We start from the raw sequence: 15,718 nt of genomic DNA, 5'->3' as shown, positions 1-15,718 counted from the left end.
TCCACCAGACTCCTCAAGGAGCACTTTTAGTAAAACTCCCCTCAGGAGGAAGACCCACCCAGGGACCAGACCTTACTTCCACAGGCCTGGGTATGCTGGTGAGGGGTGGACACTAAGGGTGTGAGTGGCTAATGGGTATGAGAGAGACCCCACCAGGACTAGCAGACAGTAAAAGGCAGGAAGAGGAAGCCAAGGACACAACCTGAGGGCTGCAGTTTGTGGAAATGTTTTAATTAGAGGATTTGTAGATACAGTGGTTAATCTGTGGCCCACAATTCCTTACCAATGAGGCCTCATGCTGGGATACCCTCCTCCCCACCATCTGAACACAGGATGGTCACAGACCAAGTTCTCATGTTACAAGATTCACATCTCTGGTAAGCCAAGGACCGTGGTACAAAAGGAACATTTCATAGCTGGAGTCACTACAGTTTGCTAGAAACATCAGTTACTTTAGAATACTTTTAACTATAAAATATATTGAATTTCCATATATTAACCATATACATGTGAACCTATTACTAAATGTAGTCAGTTGTTACAAAATAAGACATTCTGAGAGCAGGCTACACACACACACACCAGCCTGAACTCCCCGGGGGAGGCCCCGAGCCACTGTCCATCCAGCTCAGCTCCGGACTGGATTTGTGGCTAAACATACCCAGTCCATACAGGTGCCACCAGCTGTGGGAACACAAATCCCTCCAACTTCAGAGTGAAGACTCCTGCTGCAGACCTGGGCATGGGCCCAGCCCTCCCTTGCTTGGTCCCTGAACTTGAGTCACTGGTGACTGGTTCCCATGCCAAGGGTCTTCCAGGGGGTCTCAGGAACAAGTCTGATGGAGCCCGTGACCACCGGCAATGTCCACTGCACCTCCCTGTGCACTGTGAGCCCCAAGATCACAGACCCAGCCCGGCCCAGGCATGGGCTACAGCCTACTGCTAGGTAGCAGCTTCACCCCAGACCAGGTCCAGCAGAGTGTGTGGACAGTGGTACCCGAGGTAATCCTGGGCCGAGGTCATGCCCATGCTGGTCCTTTGGGTTGTAGGGTGGGATTGAATGCAGGCCAGGAGGTGCAGGAGCTGTGTGCTCAGGTGCTCTAGACAAGGACCTGCTGTTTGCCAGGGCCGGTGGCAGGGCTGCCTCCTCCAGGGTGCAAGGGCAGGGCATCAAAAGGCCTGAAGCCAGCTATCAGGGCCCAGTGGGGCCCACAGTACAACTGGCAGGCAGGGAGATCAATACAGGCAGGCCACTGTGTCCTTGGCCCTCACTTGGTCTGGATCAGCCAGTCTTTCACCCTGCTGGGTTTATGAAGGCCGATGCAGATTCCGACTTCTTGAGGGTCTCATGCCGCCTGGTACCTTAAGGCCCAAAGACCCAGGTGGGGAGAACAGGACACACCTCTGTACATAGTCCTATTTACAAAGAGCCAGATGAAGATGGAGCTGCATGGGGCCTGGGCACAACTCTAGCAGAAGCTGTGAGAACTCCTAGGTGCTGGTCCTGGGGCTCAGCCTTGGTGCCTGGCAAGGGCTGCAGCCATATAAGGAGGCCAGACATAGTGAAGTACCTCCTCACATTTTAATGATGATAATGCAACAAAACCTTTATATAAACAGTTTATTTACTCTAAACAGCAACACAGACAGAACGCCATATAAACACAAAGGAAGTGGTGCAGAATGGAGATGCTGGCCAACTTTGGATCTGAGGCTCATAAGCAACAGCCCAGGTTTCTGAGGAGGACGAGGGTGGGGAGGGAGGGACAGTGTGGTTCTGTCACACAGCCAGCTGGAGGCCAGAGCTCTCAACAGTGGGAAGCATGCCTGCATCCGAGCGCGAAGAAACTAGCTCCTAGGGGCTTACCAAGTACAAAAGTTTATCATTTTACAGCAGTTGAAATACTGACATCAATATTAAAATAAAAGCAAGTTTTACATAACAATCAAAAATACAAAAGACTGAAGGAAGAGACCCTGTATGAAAAACTGGGGCAATTCAGCGAATTGAGACTGTATATGCCAGTGGCGGAAATGGAAAATGGCGCCCGCTCAACCCTCCCAGGCGACTAGTAACTGTACGCAGCGACTTAGATCTGCAAAAGGTTGTAAACAAGTTCTTGCCAAGCCAATCCCTTCCTCGTCATGGAGCCACAGGGCCGCTGCTTATGAGGGGGCAAACTTCTTCGCTTGTGCTCGAACCCTTTTCTCATATTCCACTCTGTTTTGGCTGAGGAGGTCAAGAGAGAAAAGACAGTTAGACAGGGTGGTAACACGACCCGCCTGGGGGCAGGGAGGCGAGTTGGTTGTACCCAGCAGCCACCGGGACAGGGGAGGGACAGAACACAGACGGTCTTGGCTCCCTGCAGTCACTACCTGTGCTCTGTCTGTCCTCTGGGGAGTCAGGGTCTTGTCTGTGCCCTGGCTGGAGTGCAGCGACCCCCCAGCACACTCCCTCCCACTTGTCTGTGCCCTGGCTGGAGTGCAGCGACCCCCCAGCACACTCCCTCCCACTGCTGCCCAGTAAGTGCAGTCTGCTGGCTCCACTACCAGGAAAGCAGACCAGTGGTGAACTCAGCACATCACAGCCTAGAAATCTTGGCTAAACTGACCTCCTCACCTCAGTCTCTCAGTACAGCCAGGAACTCAAGGGTGTCTCTCTACCTAGCAAGTTTAGCAAGACTGGTCTTAATCAGCCATAACAACCAAGCACGAGACAGCGCTATCAACTAGAGGACAGCCCGTTGGCACTAGGTTTTGCTCAGTTCTGATAACAGGTAAGAGACTTTCAATGTGGAAGGCATGAGGCCACTGTTGACTTCATACCTAGGCTGGCCTGCACTATGCATGGGAACAGAAAACTGACATAAGAGAACAACATGACATTTACAGGCTGGGCTCCTTAGGGCAGCAGTTCTTGGGGGTCTCACTGGACAGCCTGAACTGCAAATATCAGTGAACTTGCCAAGTGCCTCTAGAGCAAGCCCGAGCCCAAGCTGCCCGCCCCCAGACTTTAGACACTCTCAAACCTGACAGACAGGGTAGCCAAGGTGCAAATGAAAGGTTCCTGTGCCAAGGTCACCTCAGAAAGGCCCAGTACCAGAACCCTAGCACGGAGGGCATAGTACTTAGCAGCACATGCTAGTCCTGGGAGGGGCTGATGAGGACAGCAGCCCAGCCCTCATCCAGTAGTACTGCTATTTACTAAACAAGGACACTGACCAGTGACAGCAAGGCACTAGCCACTCAGGAAAGAGGGACACGAAGCATATATATATATATATGTAGTGACAACAAGCAAGCCAGTGACAGAGATCTGGGTGACGCAGCAGAGAGAAACCCCACCACTGAGAACTGCAGTAAGGGCTGGAGGAACAGAGCACATGTTACCTAGGAGGGACCCAACCCCTCAGGCCAGCTGGGAACAGAGCTAAGTACCAGCACAGGGACCGGCTCCAAAGGCCTGGCAGGAGCCTACCTGCTTCATGGGCTGCACAGTCCCTGTGTCAGGAGGCACACAAGCCAGTAACAGTATCCCTCCCACACAGCGGTCAGCGCACACACAGCAGGCAGTGCACCGAGTGGAAGACACGTCCCCAAGGTACCAGTGACAACTCGACAGGCCTGCCTTGGCCACCGGAGAGCAGGGCACAGGCACCAAGGCTGGACACGCACCCAACTTTCTCCGGCCTCTTCCCTGAAGAGGCAGTGCATACCCACTCCTCCTTCCTCTTCCTGCCTAGCTCTTGGGAGGAGCAGACCCAGTGATCCTTGCTCTATTCCCATTGGGGTGGGTAGAGGGTGGTGCCTGGGACACAGGGAGGGCAGCAGGTTCAAGGTCCTTGTAATGGCATCAATCTGGATTCCCAGCCACAATAACTCCAGTGCTTGCCTAGAGCAGCAGACCCTTGTAGACAGCAAGAGCGAAGCACACACACAGCATGTTTAGTTTGGCATCAGTTCTCGTTCCGGTGCCATCCTAATGCAGAGGCAGACAATTCTTTGGTGCCTCCCTGGAAGTCACCAGACTCCCACCCTAACTTCTTATGGCCCCATACAGTAGCCCAGAGGATGGGGGTGGGGTGGGGGTCCAGGGCACCAAAAACATGGGACCTCTATTTTGAGGGTTTTCCTTGCCTCGCAGCACTGGTTCAATCGTCATTCAAACTCTAACTGACCCTCCCTCAGCAGATGCAAACCGAGCCAAGAGCACTGTGCTCCCATGCAGCAGACAAGAGCTCTCCACACCTACCACAGATCACTAAAGGTCCGTCCACCAGCACCCATCACCTGTTCTCTATCTGCCATCTTGTCTGTCATCATGCTCCAGTCCCGTTCTTGCTCAGGGTAAGTAAGCTCTTTGTACATACAGTTCTGTTGCTGGTAGGTCAGATACGCACAATTTCCCGGATGGTTCTCCGACCACATCCCTCGGTCACCTAGTGTAGTGCTGCCACCCAGTGGGAGTTCATGCCTCTTGCTCAGGGCCTCCCCGAGGAAGACTGTTAACACCCCAGAGCTCTTATCTGACAGGCAGCCAGTCTGCACTTCCAGGGAAGGCAGGTTAGCCAGTGGGCAGTTGCTACTAACCAGTAAATTGTGTAGGCCTCTGCTTGAGCTGGGTCTTGAATATTTGGTTCATTTAGAAGTTCTTGTATTCCTAATAAGATCTGTGGGAGAAACAAAAACAAACAGCTAATGTTGATGGGGCCCGGGGTGGGTGGGTGGGTGGGTCTGAAAAGCTGCCTCGGCCACTGTGAACAGGACAAACACATGGCAGCGTGCCCAGCTGGCCACTCCATACCTGTTTGATCGTGATAGCTGGCCTCCAGTCCTTGTCTTCCTCCAGGATGGACAGGCACACTGTGCCAGAAGGATACACGTTTGGGTGAAACAGTGGCGGCTCAAATTTACCTGGAGGACAGGAAGGAAAGGAATACTTCTGGAGGCAGATGCTGCACCCCAGCCAGCCCATGCTGTCCTTGCCTGCCTCTCGACACTCAAACTCAGTAGCAGAGGGGCCACAAAGACAAAGATGAGAATACACCTCTTCCTCCTGAGCCACGCCTAGATACACCAGACAACTCTGTCTTGAAGAACTGGAGCAGCCAGAAGGGACTCTGGCCAGGAGCTGAGGCACTTGAGCCTATGGCCTTCTCCCATGTCCCTAGTCAGTTTTAAGGCTGGAAGAACAGGCCAGAATAAACATCCCACAGACCTTCCCAGTGTAGAACACATCCCAAGACAGGCTTCAAGTACAGCACATTTCTTTACACAGAAAAGTCTGCAAGGTAAGCCTCACGCAGGCACTCTCCACAGCTGATAGTTGAGGACTTGCCTCACTGTGACCTAGGCAAACTTCTGATGTTCTCAAAAATGTATACCCCAAAAATGACAAGTCTAAAGGCAGCCTGGCTTATCAGCACATGAAGGGGTCTGGGGATGGAGCTCTGCGGCAGGGCACTTCCTGGTGTACCTAAGGCTTTGGACTGCTAACAAATGGGCTGGGCAGCTGTGGCGGCACACCCCTACACCAGCTACTTTGTAGCGCAGGCAGAAGATTATGAGTCAAAGGCCAGTCTAGCCTCTTAGTGAAATCTGTTTTTTAAAAAATAGGGGTAGGGTTTAAGGTTAAGAACACTGTGCTGCCAGAGGATCTGGATTTAATTCCCAGGACTCCTATGGAGACTCACAACTGTTACGGGACCTGGGGAGGTTTTTTTTGTTTTTTTTTTCTTCTTCGACTCAAGGTTTCTGTGTAGCCTTGACTGTCCTGGAATTCACTCTGGAGACCAGGCTGGCCTCAAATTCAGAAATTTGCCTGTCTCTGCCTTCCCAAGAGCTGGGATTAAAGGTGTGTGCTACCACTAGCAGCCAGTTTAAACTCCAATTGCCCATGAGCTTTGTGTTTTTTTTTTTTTTTTTTTGGTTTTTCGAGACAGGGTTTCTCTGTGTAGCTTTGCGCCTTTCCTGGAGCTCACTTGGTAGCCCAGGCTGGCCTCGAACTCACAGAGATCCGCCTGCCTCTGCCTCCCGAGTGCTGGGATTAAAGGCGTGCGCCACCAATGCCCGGCGCCCATGAGCTTTGAATAACAAACAAACGTGGGCCTGCAGCTCAGTGACGGAAGACCTAGCATCTGTGAGGCCCTGGTTCAAGCCAAAGCAAAATAAACACAAAATTAATGAAGAAAGACAAGACAGAATGAACATCAGCCACTCATGCCAAAGCTCACAGGAAACTCCTAACTCTTCTGCATAGGGTCTGTCCAGAAGGGCTGTGGTTTACAGTGTGTGCCTTGTGGTTGTGGGTTTCTGCATACCACTCGAAGCAAAGCTGTGAGAAAGGACTTGAATGTGACTTGTGCCACAGGTCCACCGACATGCAAACGGGGGAGGGAGAGGGTAGTGGGTGCCAAGGTCCTCAGCTAATCCCATCAGGCTCTCCAGCTCAACTGTCTCACAACTGGGCCTGAGCCTCCAAAGTCTTGGTTCCCATCTCCACAGAGACCCCTGGCAGCTGCCTTAAATTGTCATTACTTTAAACAGAGGAGGACGTGGTGGTGGCGGTGGCGGTGGCGGAAGACACCTTTAATCCCAGTACTCAGGAGGCAGAGGCTGGATCTTTGAGTTCAAGGCCAGCCTGGTTTAGGGATGGAGTTCCATGACAGCCAGGACTACACTGGAAAACCCTCTTTCAATGCCCCCCCCCCCAGATATATATATTTTTTAATGCACGAGGGTATTTTATCTGCATGTATGTTTGTAACCATGTGTGTGCAAAGCCCATGGAAGTCAGGAGGGTGTCAAATCCCCTGGGACAAGAGTTATAGCCAGTTGTGAATGATCATGGAATACTAAAATCCAACCTTGGTCCTCTAGAAGAGCAGGTCGTGTTCTAACCCACAGAGTCAAGAGCAGTTCCTGGCAGCCGCTTTAAAGGTGTGTCTTGTCCTGTGCCCCTTACTGTCTTCTCAGCACAAACCCCCCTCCAGCAGACATTTCTCTCAATTCAGGGCTCATCCTTGTCTTCTTTTAATTGCACTTTTCAGCAAATTCAAGTTTAATCTCCTGTGACAACCATGTTGTCGTCTTCTAACGATGACCTGCATTTGAATCTCAGCTACCAGGCCCCTCTGCTTTTAGCCTCACTCCAGAAGAACTACTTTGAGAGGCATGGATCAAACATTAAGGAGTCCACCATTTTGCTGTCTGGGGGATTGATAAGCCACACCCTTGCTTCCCCGACTCTCGGTATTTCCCGTGCTGCTACTAATGCACGCCTGCAACAGCGGACCTCTGGTCGTCACCACTGAGGCTTCTGTAGCATCTCCACTGCTCAGACCTAGAGTAGTGGCAGGCCAGCTTTAACGGTCACGGCAGAGATCTTCCTGAGAAACAGCTAACCCTTACACTCTGCAGCAAGTGCCCAAGAGCTCCTGCTGCCCAGCTATTGGCTACATCTGTCTTCCTCTTTTATGAGGGGTTTATTCTACTTCATGGCTGCTTACCTCCTTGGTAACCTAGAAGACCCGGAGATCTATGAGGTGTTCTCTGCTCCCTGCATCTCTGTCACTAGCTACTGTCTAAAACTGTCTTAACTCCAGGGCCACAGATAGCCAATCCCTATGGCCAGCAACTCTTATACTTCCTTGGTGAAGACCTTCCACCTCAAGATCATGGAAAAACCTCTGGAGCCTTCTCCAAAGCTGACCTATTCCCCATTCACTTGGTTGAGCTGAACCTACAGGCTGTGGCAAAGGGGACCCCCATCTCCTAAGCAATCCCTGGTAGTTTCATCACATATTTACTGGGTAGGTATGGCTTTTCTGGACTATCTACTCTGTTTCATGGTCTGCTTGCCCTGTCTTTGCTAACCATGTCTTGGTAACTGGTGATCCACCCTGCTAACAGGTCTGGACGATCTGTTTACACTGGGTCTCCAAGACTCTGCCCTTTGCATCTCCACACACACTCTGGAGCCTGCCTGACTGAATGGGACACCCTGTGGCATGTGCAGACCAGCTAGAAGGATGGTCATCTTCCTATATAATTGTGGGTATTCTGGGCTTCTCAGAAATGTTCATAGTTTCCAGCATCTAAGACCTCTCTCTCAGGGTATTTGGTGCTACTGTGAATAGCTTAGTTTTCAAACTTCCATGAGCTACAATCCATTTCTTCATTCACTTCTTCCTCGTAAGAAGTTTCATCCTGGTTTTCCTTGCCTCACTGTATTTGCTTAGGATTCTGGCACCACATGAAAGCACAAGACAAGCAACTGTGTCTGTCTTAATCTTAGATACCTATCCCCTAATTAAAAGAACGCAGCCGGGCAGCAGTGGTGCACACCTTTGATCCCGGCACTCGGGAGGCAGAGCCAGGCGAATGTTCAAGGCCAGCCTGGTCTACAGAGTGAGTTCCAGGACAGCCAGGGTTACCCAGAGAAACCCTGTCTTGATCTCATCCCCCAAAAAGCCCACTAATAACGGCACGGCAGAGAACAATGAGACACAAGGTGATCCCCAAACAAAGCAAGACTCCATTCAGTGGTTCCCAATAAGCGATGTTTAAAGTATTCCTGGTGGGGTCACTGCAATGGGCAACATCTCTATTTACAAACCAACTGTGAAAGCTCAGACCTGGTCTTATGCTGGGCAGAATTGCCTCCCAAAGCAAGTTCTGCTGACCTCTCTAGCCTTCTGGACACAGACTAGCCTTCTCTTTTGACCTAAAGGCCCGAAGGCTCATCACTTAGGCTGCACACAGTCTCTTACTGGGATGCTGGACATAAATGGGAATAAACAGAATGCACAGACTGGAATGAGGGAGATTCTTCTCTCCTTTAGTGTTTTGAATTGAACTCAGGGCCTGATATATACTAACCACTCACCCAACCTAGGGGAGCTTCTAGATTCCTGCTTTCCTACTCCCCAGTGGCACCTGCGGGTACCAAAGTGCCCAGGAGCTTAAGCTTGGAACTCACAACTTTCCCTCTGACACATGCACTTCTATCCTGGGACTTGTGACTCAAAGCAACTCACCAAAACTGCCTTTGTCCCAGCACTGACACCTGCTTGCTGGGCAGAGCATCCACAGACATGGGTCCCAAAGGCAGGCTCTGGGAAGGGGACTGCAAACTCTCTGCAGAACTTACATTTTGGTGGTGAGGACGGATAGTCATCTTTGAAAAGCATCCGCAGTTTGAACAAGCCTCCTTCCCATGGTGTCTGTGGGAAAGGAACTAAGGTTAGTGTGTGGCTTACTTGCCCGGCTAAGCCCAGAAGTTCCCCCAAACCTAGGTCCTTTGGGCCTGTTCTTTGACTGCCTCCACACCATCACTGTACCTCTGGGACTGAAGACTCCCACTGTGCCTACTGGGAGCTAGACAAGGGCCTTCCTCAGGTAGGATGGAGGCAGAAGCTGCCTTAAACACATGTAGGGGAGCCTACCAGACGCTGGAGGGCTCAGGACCCAGTTCTTGGGCAGCTGAGAACGCCAAAGAGCTCAGCAAACAAAGCCGGGCCCAGGAGCTGAGACCTGTCTTACTTAGTCAAGTCAGCACCTTGGATCCCACCTGGGAGGGACAGTCTTCCTACCCCATCTCATGTGATGGAAGCCTCACCCCACACTCTGCAATAGAGTCTTGTACAGACGAACCCATGGACCCCAGCCTGCATTTCTGCTCAGGCACTAAGCTGAACCTGGAGGCCCTAGTTTAGACAATGCCTGAAGTAACAGGACTCTCCCTCTCATATACTTTACATGTTCTGGGCAAGGACAGACAATTGGTAACATTGAGGCCAATGTGCAGCAAGACACACAGCCTGTGCTCTCCAGGGGCACCCTGCCATTGGGGCTCACCACTTTGTAGCCAGCAACCTTCACCAGGGCTGTTCACTAATCCAATGACTTGCCAGGGTCCAAGCCTCCCTACTACCACAACCCACTCCTTGGCTTGGTGAGGGCTGTGACCTGGTGGGCTAGCTTCGGTAAGATGTCATAGATAAGTGAACCCAAGTCTCTTCTAGTAGTTCTGCTCCCTCAAGTCTCTTGTGAAAAGTTAGGTACAAAGCCAGTGGCAGCCCTTACCCCTTTCTTTCCAGGGATAGCGCACTCCCAATTCATCAGGTTCATCGTGCCATCAGGGTTCTTTGTTGGGACAGCCACAAAGCCCTGAGAAAGAACAGTCACAAAACAAACCAGCTCAGAGAACAAGCCTGGATCTCACCCAGTGGCTACAGGCTGAGCAGCAGGGAACACAATCCAACAGAAGGCCCCTCCTTGTGGCACAGAAACAGAATGCTCCTTACAAAAGGGTGGTCCTTCCTCCAAGCTTTCCTTTCCTGGGCAAGTCGGCTGAGGGCGATCCCCGACATATTCAAAGTCCCTGGAACAGAGAGCACAGAGGGAGGGTTAGGTGAAACACACACACACACACACACCTCTCTGCGCCACCTTCCCACCTCCAAGAAGCAGGTGAATAAGGCTCAAGTCCAGAAGTCCAGGTGGGCAAGCTGCCTTCATATCCCTCAATAAGAGCCCCCCAGAACACCTCCAGGTAGGCAGGTGGGGCACAACTGCTAGGAGGGGCAGTGAGGAGAGCCTGCACAAAGGCTGCCCCCACTCTACAGTCAAACTATCAGGACACTGGAAGACACTGGAAGCACTCACCTGAGGCTAGGATGTGGTCAGTGGCTCACCTCAGCACCACACCCCCGCCCCTCCCCAAAAGGTAGGGTGCTAGCGGGGAGTGAAGGAGGCTGAGGACAAGGTACTGCCCTCACTCTAGGACCACAGCTCAGAATTAGGCTCAACAGCAGGACAATCACTACGCCTGAAAGCACTGGTGAGAAAAATCTGATCCACAGGGCAGAGAGCAGGGTGAACTTCCATAGGCAGCCGACTTCAAGAGGCTAGACTAACCTCTCTGCTTCCTGCTATACTATAATGGTCCTCAGGCTTGTCAGCTCAATCCAGAGATTTGCCCTGTGACCCCGGAGAGGAGGAGGGCAAGCCTCACCAGGGTTAACAGCATTTGCCAGGGCCCATCTCAGCACACCTGGACAAGACCATTAGGTTCCACCCAGCACAGGTAAAGGACCGTCCCCACCTGGGCCCATAGCCTGCCATCACTTTGACTGTGGCTCCAACTTTTTCTTTTCTTTTTAGTATCACATGAGACAGCACCCAGAGACTCCCAAACCTCCTGAGCACTGGGATCTAGAGGTGTGTGGATCACAGGGAAGCCAACCCCTTGAGCCAAGGCTCTAGTAGGCCAAAGGGTATCTTTCTGAAATGGTTCACACTGAGCTGCTTCTCAGAGGACAAAAGCCCCACATCTGACCCCAACACTTCAGGCTTCCATCATTCTCATGTGGGGCTCCTCTGGGCTTATGGGCAAACTCTCCCAGCAGGACTAGCACCAGCTCAGCCTATTTTCAGCTCAAAGCGGTCCCCGACCACTGGGCTGTCCTGTAGAATCTTCACTCTGAGGCAGAGTCTTCAATCACCTTAGGACAAGAACAAGATTCTTGATAGGACAGGTTCCTGCTACAGCCTCTTAGAGATCTCAACCAGACCTCCCAAAAGTTCTTGCTACTTAGCTCAGGCTGCCTGTCTTACCTGCAAAGTCACAACTCCCCTAGGAATAACTCTGCATCCCTGACCCAGCCAGGGCCTCTACAGCTCATTTACCTGCTCAGAGGCCACGATCCCTATGCTACAGGTGGTCTGATTAGATATGTACCTCTACCTGTGAGCATAGTTGTTCTCTGACACCCCTAAACAGACACACTAGGTCAAAGTAATCTGGTAGAACCCTCACTGAGGTCCTTAGGTGACTTGTTTTGGGATTATAGGCATGAGCCACCACATCTGGCTTCTAGACAGCTTCCTACCCCTGTTTTTGAGACAGCAAACACAGGTGTAGACCAGGCTGGCCTTAACAAATTTGCCTGCCTGAATGTTGACATTAAAGGTATGCACTACCACACCTGGCCCTAGGCTGCTTTTGATGACTTTACTAAACACACAAGTACAAAAGGGCTGGGACTGCCATCAGGGGCGGCACACCGCCTAGGAGCCCAGGTTTCAGGAACTTGGGTGAGGTCACCATAAAACAAACACAGCCAATTGGTGGCGGCACACACCTTTAATCCTAGCACTTGGGAGGCAGAGGCAGACGGATCTCCGGGTTCGAGGCCAGCATGATCTACAGAGTGAGCTCCAGGACAGGGCCACAAAGAGAAACTCTGTTTAAAAACTAACCAACCAACCAAAACAAAACCCTAAACACCCAGTATTGGTATTTTTAATACCCTATACACTCCCAAAACCAACACGAAGAAAAGAAATTCTTTAAGAAGCACCAGCCACCAGGACAAGCCTGTGACAGACAGCCCCTAAGTGCCACAAACTCCAGTCTCCGAGCCCAATATGTATATATTAAAGACTCCACTCTTGACCTGCCCTCAAGTCAAAAGATAAAGGCTCAAGCTCAAACCCAAACGTTCCTTGCCCACCACAGGTGTAGAGCCTCTCCAAAACAAGCATGGCCGTTAAGGTTCTACACCAAACCCCCAAGACCTGCCTGAGTAGTCTCAGAAAACACAAGATCCAGGTGGCACTCATCTGAGAGGGAAGGACAGGTTGCTGCCCACGGGGACTCACTGTGGGAAGAGGTGCCACAATACCCAGGTGATACTGGCCCAAGAAACACGGCAGGGAAGGGCCAGCTCTGAACTGTCTGGATAGAAGGGCACAGGGGTGGATGGGGAACAGACCCGAGGACGTCACTGGCCGGAGCAGAGCTCGGAAGCCTAGGACTTCACTTCCAATATGCCCCACTTTTCAACTACTTCTTCTCAATGGACAGGCCTAATCGCATCCCTGGGCTTCTGGGAACTTGCCCTCCTCGGGCTTAGGGGCACAAGCACTCTAGCTTCCCCAACTGAGGGCAGGCTGTAAAGGAGCTGCCATCCCTGCCCAGCCAATCAAATGGCAGAAGATCCCAAACAAGTCTGGGCAGGACTTCCAAACAGGTTCCTGAACCCCTGGCCAGTGCTCTGGAGACAGGAACCTGGGATACTGTGCTGGACAAAGCTGTTAGGACAGTCATAGCTGAGCTCAGGAGAAAGGGGCCGGGCCAGAGAGCTCTGTCCTAGCAGCATCCAACTGTGATTATCCTAAGTGTGCGCATGGTGACTCATGATCGTACACTCTTTATTAAGGAGGTTGAACCAAGGGGACCACCAAGAGTTCAAGGTCAACCTGGGCTACAAGAGATGTTGCCTCAAAGGGATTGAGAGGGGGAAGTGAGAAACGGCTCTACAATAGCTCTTAAGGCCTTCTGCCCCACGGTCATGGAAAGGAGCCCTGGGGATACACCTGCAATGATCTAGGCAGAAACCTGGTCCTCCAGACAGTACCGCGGCTCCCTCTGGCGCTCCAAAGGCCACTTAAACACAACTTGCCTTCCCAAGTTAACAGCCACTTCATGAACAGGAAAGTTTTGTGATGCAAAGACAAAATAACCCTCAACTACCGGAGACAGAGACAGGCAGGGAATACAAGGCTAGGTCGTCTTTCCACATCAGGGCTCCGGCATGTGCTATCTGTCTGGCGACACCACATATTTCAGAGCTACTTACCGGTCAGAGAGCATGTGCAAGATGTTTTGTCTCCACCCACCTCGACTTACTCATACGCAACACGGGTACCAGGTACTACGGCTGGCGCGGAAAAGGCTAAGTGGCCTCTTCCACTAGAATGCACACTGCAGGCCCTAAGAAGCCTTCACTAAGGATACTAGGCTTTCTTAAGTTTCCAGTGGCAGAGACAGCCAGAGGAGGGCAGGACTGCAATCACCCACAGCCTAAAACACCTTTAGGAAATCAGAACAAATTCCCCTGCGATGTCCGTTTTCTGTTGCGGAGGCAGGGAACTCACCCACTAAAGCAACAGTTCCTTAAGAATAAAGGGCACTGGGGCAGAGAATGTACAGAAGACACCCACAAAACCCAAAGGACAAGCCCAACGTCTGGGCAACCGACGAACCGAGCAAGCCTCCTGCTGTGACTCCGGTGCTTACAGGCCGCGACACGGCCCAGTGCCCACGGCCTTCCTGCACTCACTCCCGCTCGCCCAACCACTGCCCCAGCACCGCCCAGAACGTGTCTGGTGGCTCCTGGAGAGCTCAGATCGTCTGTGGTGGGGTCGGAGGGACTCAGTCCGCCAGGAAGAGGGGGTTAGTAGACCGTGTGCCCAACCCTGCACTCGCCCGGGGCACAGCGGCTGGGCCCCAGGGCTTCGAGGGCCGAGGCTTGGAGGCGGGAGGAGGCCCCGGACAAGAGGAGGCCGCGGCGGCTCAGGTCGGCGCCTCCCGGAAGCCTACAGGAAACGGCGACAACGCGGGGCGAGGATCGGAGTGCGCGCGCGGGCCGGCGGCGGCTCACCTGGGCGACCGCGGCCCGGACCGTCGCGGCGGTAGAGGCGGCGGCGCTCCTTTGTCTCGGGACTTCCCTCCGCGCCCGCCGCGCGCAGCCCGGAGCGCAGGACCCCAGCGGGCGGGGCGGGGCGGGGCCTGAGCGGGGCTGCCCGCCGCACGCCTGCTCCGCGTACCGTCGCTCCTGCCCCGCGCCCTAGGCCGTCTATGCAAGCACGCGCTCCCCGCCGCCCACGCTCGGCTGCCGAGCTCCCGTTGCCCACGACCGCCTGCAGAGCCCGGGCCCGGGGCGCCTGTCCAGGCAGGCGGCTCCCTGAACGGCCGCACTCTTAAAGGGGCCGCGTCCTAGGCTCGAGGGAGCGTCTGCAAACTCCTCTTCGGGATAAGCGCGTCCACTCGAGGACACGCCGGCGAGCCGTGTGGAGAAAAGGAAGCCGAGATTCCCAAGGGTCGTCCGGATGCTCAGAGAGCACCTTCCCGGGCACAGGTCCTGGAGGTATCCTTGGGCTTAAGGCCCCGGTTCTGGGAGCAAAGATTACTGAGGCCTAAGCATCTTGGAATCGTCGCAGGACGGTACCGATCCCCGGAGCATTAGCGCGCTGTGAAACTCCCTGCAATTGGCAGGCTCCGGGACGTGGGCGGGGCGTATCTCGAATCTACCCAATGAACTGGCCTCATACAAAGGGTCAAACGCATGCAAAACCGACGGGAAGCGAAATGTGGATGCTCCCTAACTTACTGGCTGGCCCTTGGTGGGGGAGGGGAACGAGTCTGAACCGTGGGGGAGGGGCAGCAGCCGGGAAACCATCCCCACTCCCCCAGTCCCCGCCACTACCCCGCAGCCCACACCTCCGTTCTACCTGAACCCCCTGCGCGGCTTCTGCTGGCCCTGCTGGACACGTCCTTGTCGCGCTGTGGCCTGGTCCAGTTTCCTCAGCAACCCAGCTCCCTGCCCGGATGACTCCTCACCGACGGGACGGGTGCTTAGAACCGTCGGCTGGCCCCCTGGTGGCCACCCTGGCGCCTGCTCCACTTTTGGGCACGTGCCGAGACCTTCCGGGGCCCGTTCCAGCCGACCAGGGCTTCCTGGGATCTTTGGACTATGTGTCCTGGGGACTCCAGGAGTGACCAGCCTTTATCTGTCCATCTGTTGGTCTGTCCATCCATCTACTCACCACTCGGCCCCTCCTTCTTGTCTTGCCTTCTGAGGCTGTTGGGTGCTCCAGAACAGGGGCCGCAGTCCCATGTCCCTTTCCCACAACTGCCCCGTGTTCCTTG

At 53.3% G+C, this 15,718-nt stretch overlaps 1 protein-coding gene across 3 annotated transcripts; it reads right to left on the bottom strand.

The window, feature by feature from the left end:
- Positions 1–210: 210 nt before the first annotated feature.
- On the bottom strand, positions 211–15,444 carry Ube2i (ubiquitin conjugating enzyme E2 I). Of its 3 annotated transcripts, none has more exons than XM_028854599.2 (7): positions 15,301–15,444; positions 10,308–10,384; positions 10,087–10,170; positions 9,152–9,224; positions 4,805–4,914; positions 4,591–4,670; positions 211–2,230 (listed from the first exon to the last, which is right to left on the bottom strand). In XM_028854599.2, the coding sequence occupies exons 2-7, from the start codon at positions 10,371–10,373 to the stop codon at positions 2,167–2,169; spliced, it is 477 nt and encodes a 158-aa protein (XP_028710432.1). In that variant the 5' UTR covers positions 10,374–10,384; positions 15,301–15,444; the 3' UTR covers positions 211–2,166. The 3 variants fall into 3 exon arrangements, with proteins under 3 accessions (XP_028710432.1, XP_028710433.1, XP_037057460.1); XM_028854600.1 differs by lacking the exon at positions 15,301–15,444 and adding an exon at positions 14,451–14,559; XM_037201565.1 differs by lacking the exon at positions 15,301–15,444 and adding an exon at positions 14,053–14,139.
- Positions 15,445–15,718: the final 274 nt, after the last annotated feature.

This window comes from Peromyscus leucopus, chromosome 8b, assembly GCF_004664715.2.
Source record: "Peromyscus leucopus breed LL Stock chromosome 8b, UCI_PerLeu_2.1, whole genome shotgun sequence".
Taxonomy (NCBI): domain Eukaryota; kingdom Metazoa; phylum Chordata; class Mammalia; order Rodentia; family Cricetidae; genus Peromyscus; species Peromyscus leucopus.
This window is presented reverse-complemented; position numbering and strand designations above follow the sequence as displayed.

Coding starts and splice junctions, on each gene's coding strand:
- Ube2i (XM_028854599.2), bottom strand. CDS start 10,373: ATGTCGGGGATCGCCCTCAGCCGACTTGCCCAGGAAAGGAAAGCTTGG. Junction 10,171..10,307: donor GGAGGAAGGACCACCCTTTT/GTAAGGAGCATT, acceptor GTTCTTTCTCAG/GGCTTTGTGGCTGTCCCAAC. Junction 2,231..4,590: donor GAGGCCTACACAATTTACTG/GTTAGTAGCAAC, acceptor TGACCTCCTCAG/CCAAAACAGAGTGGAATATG.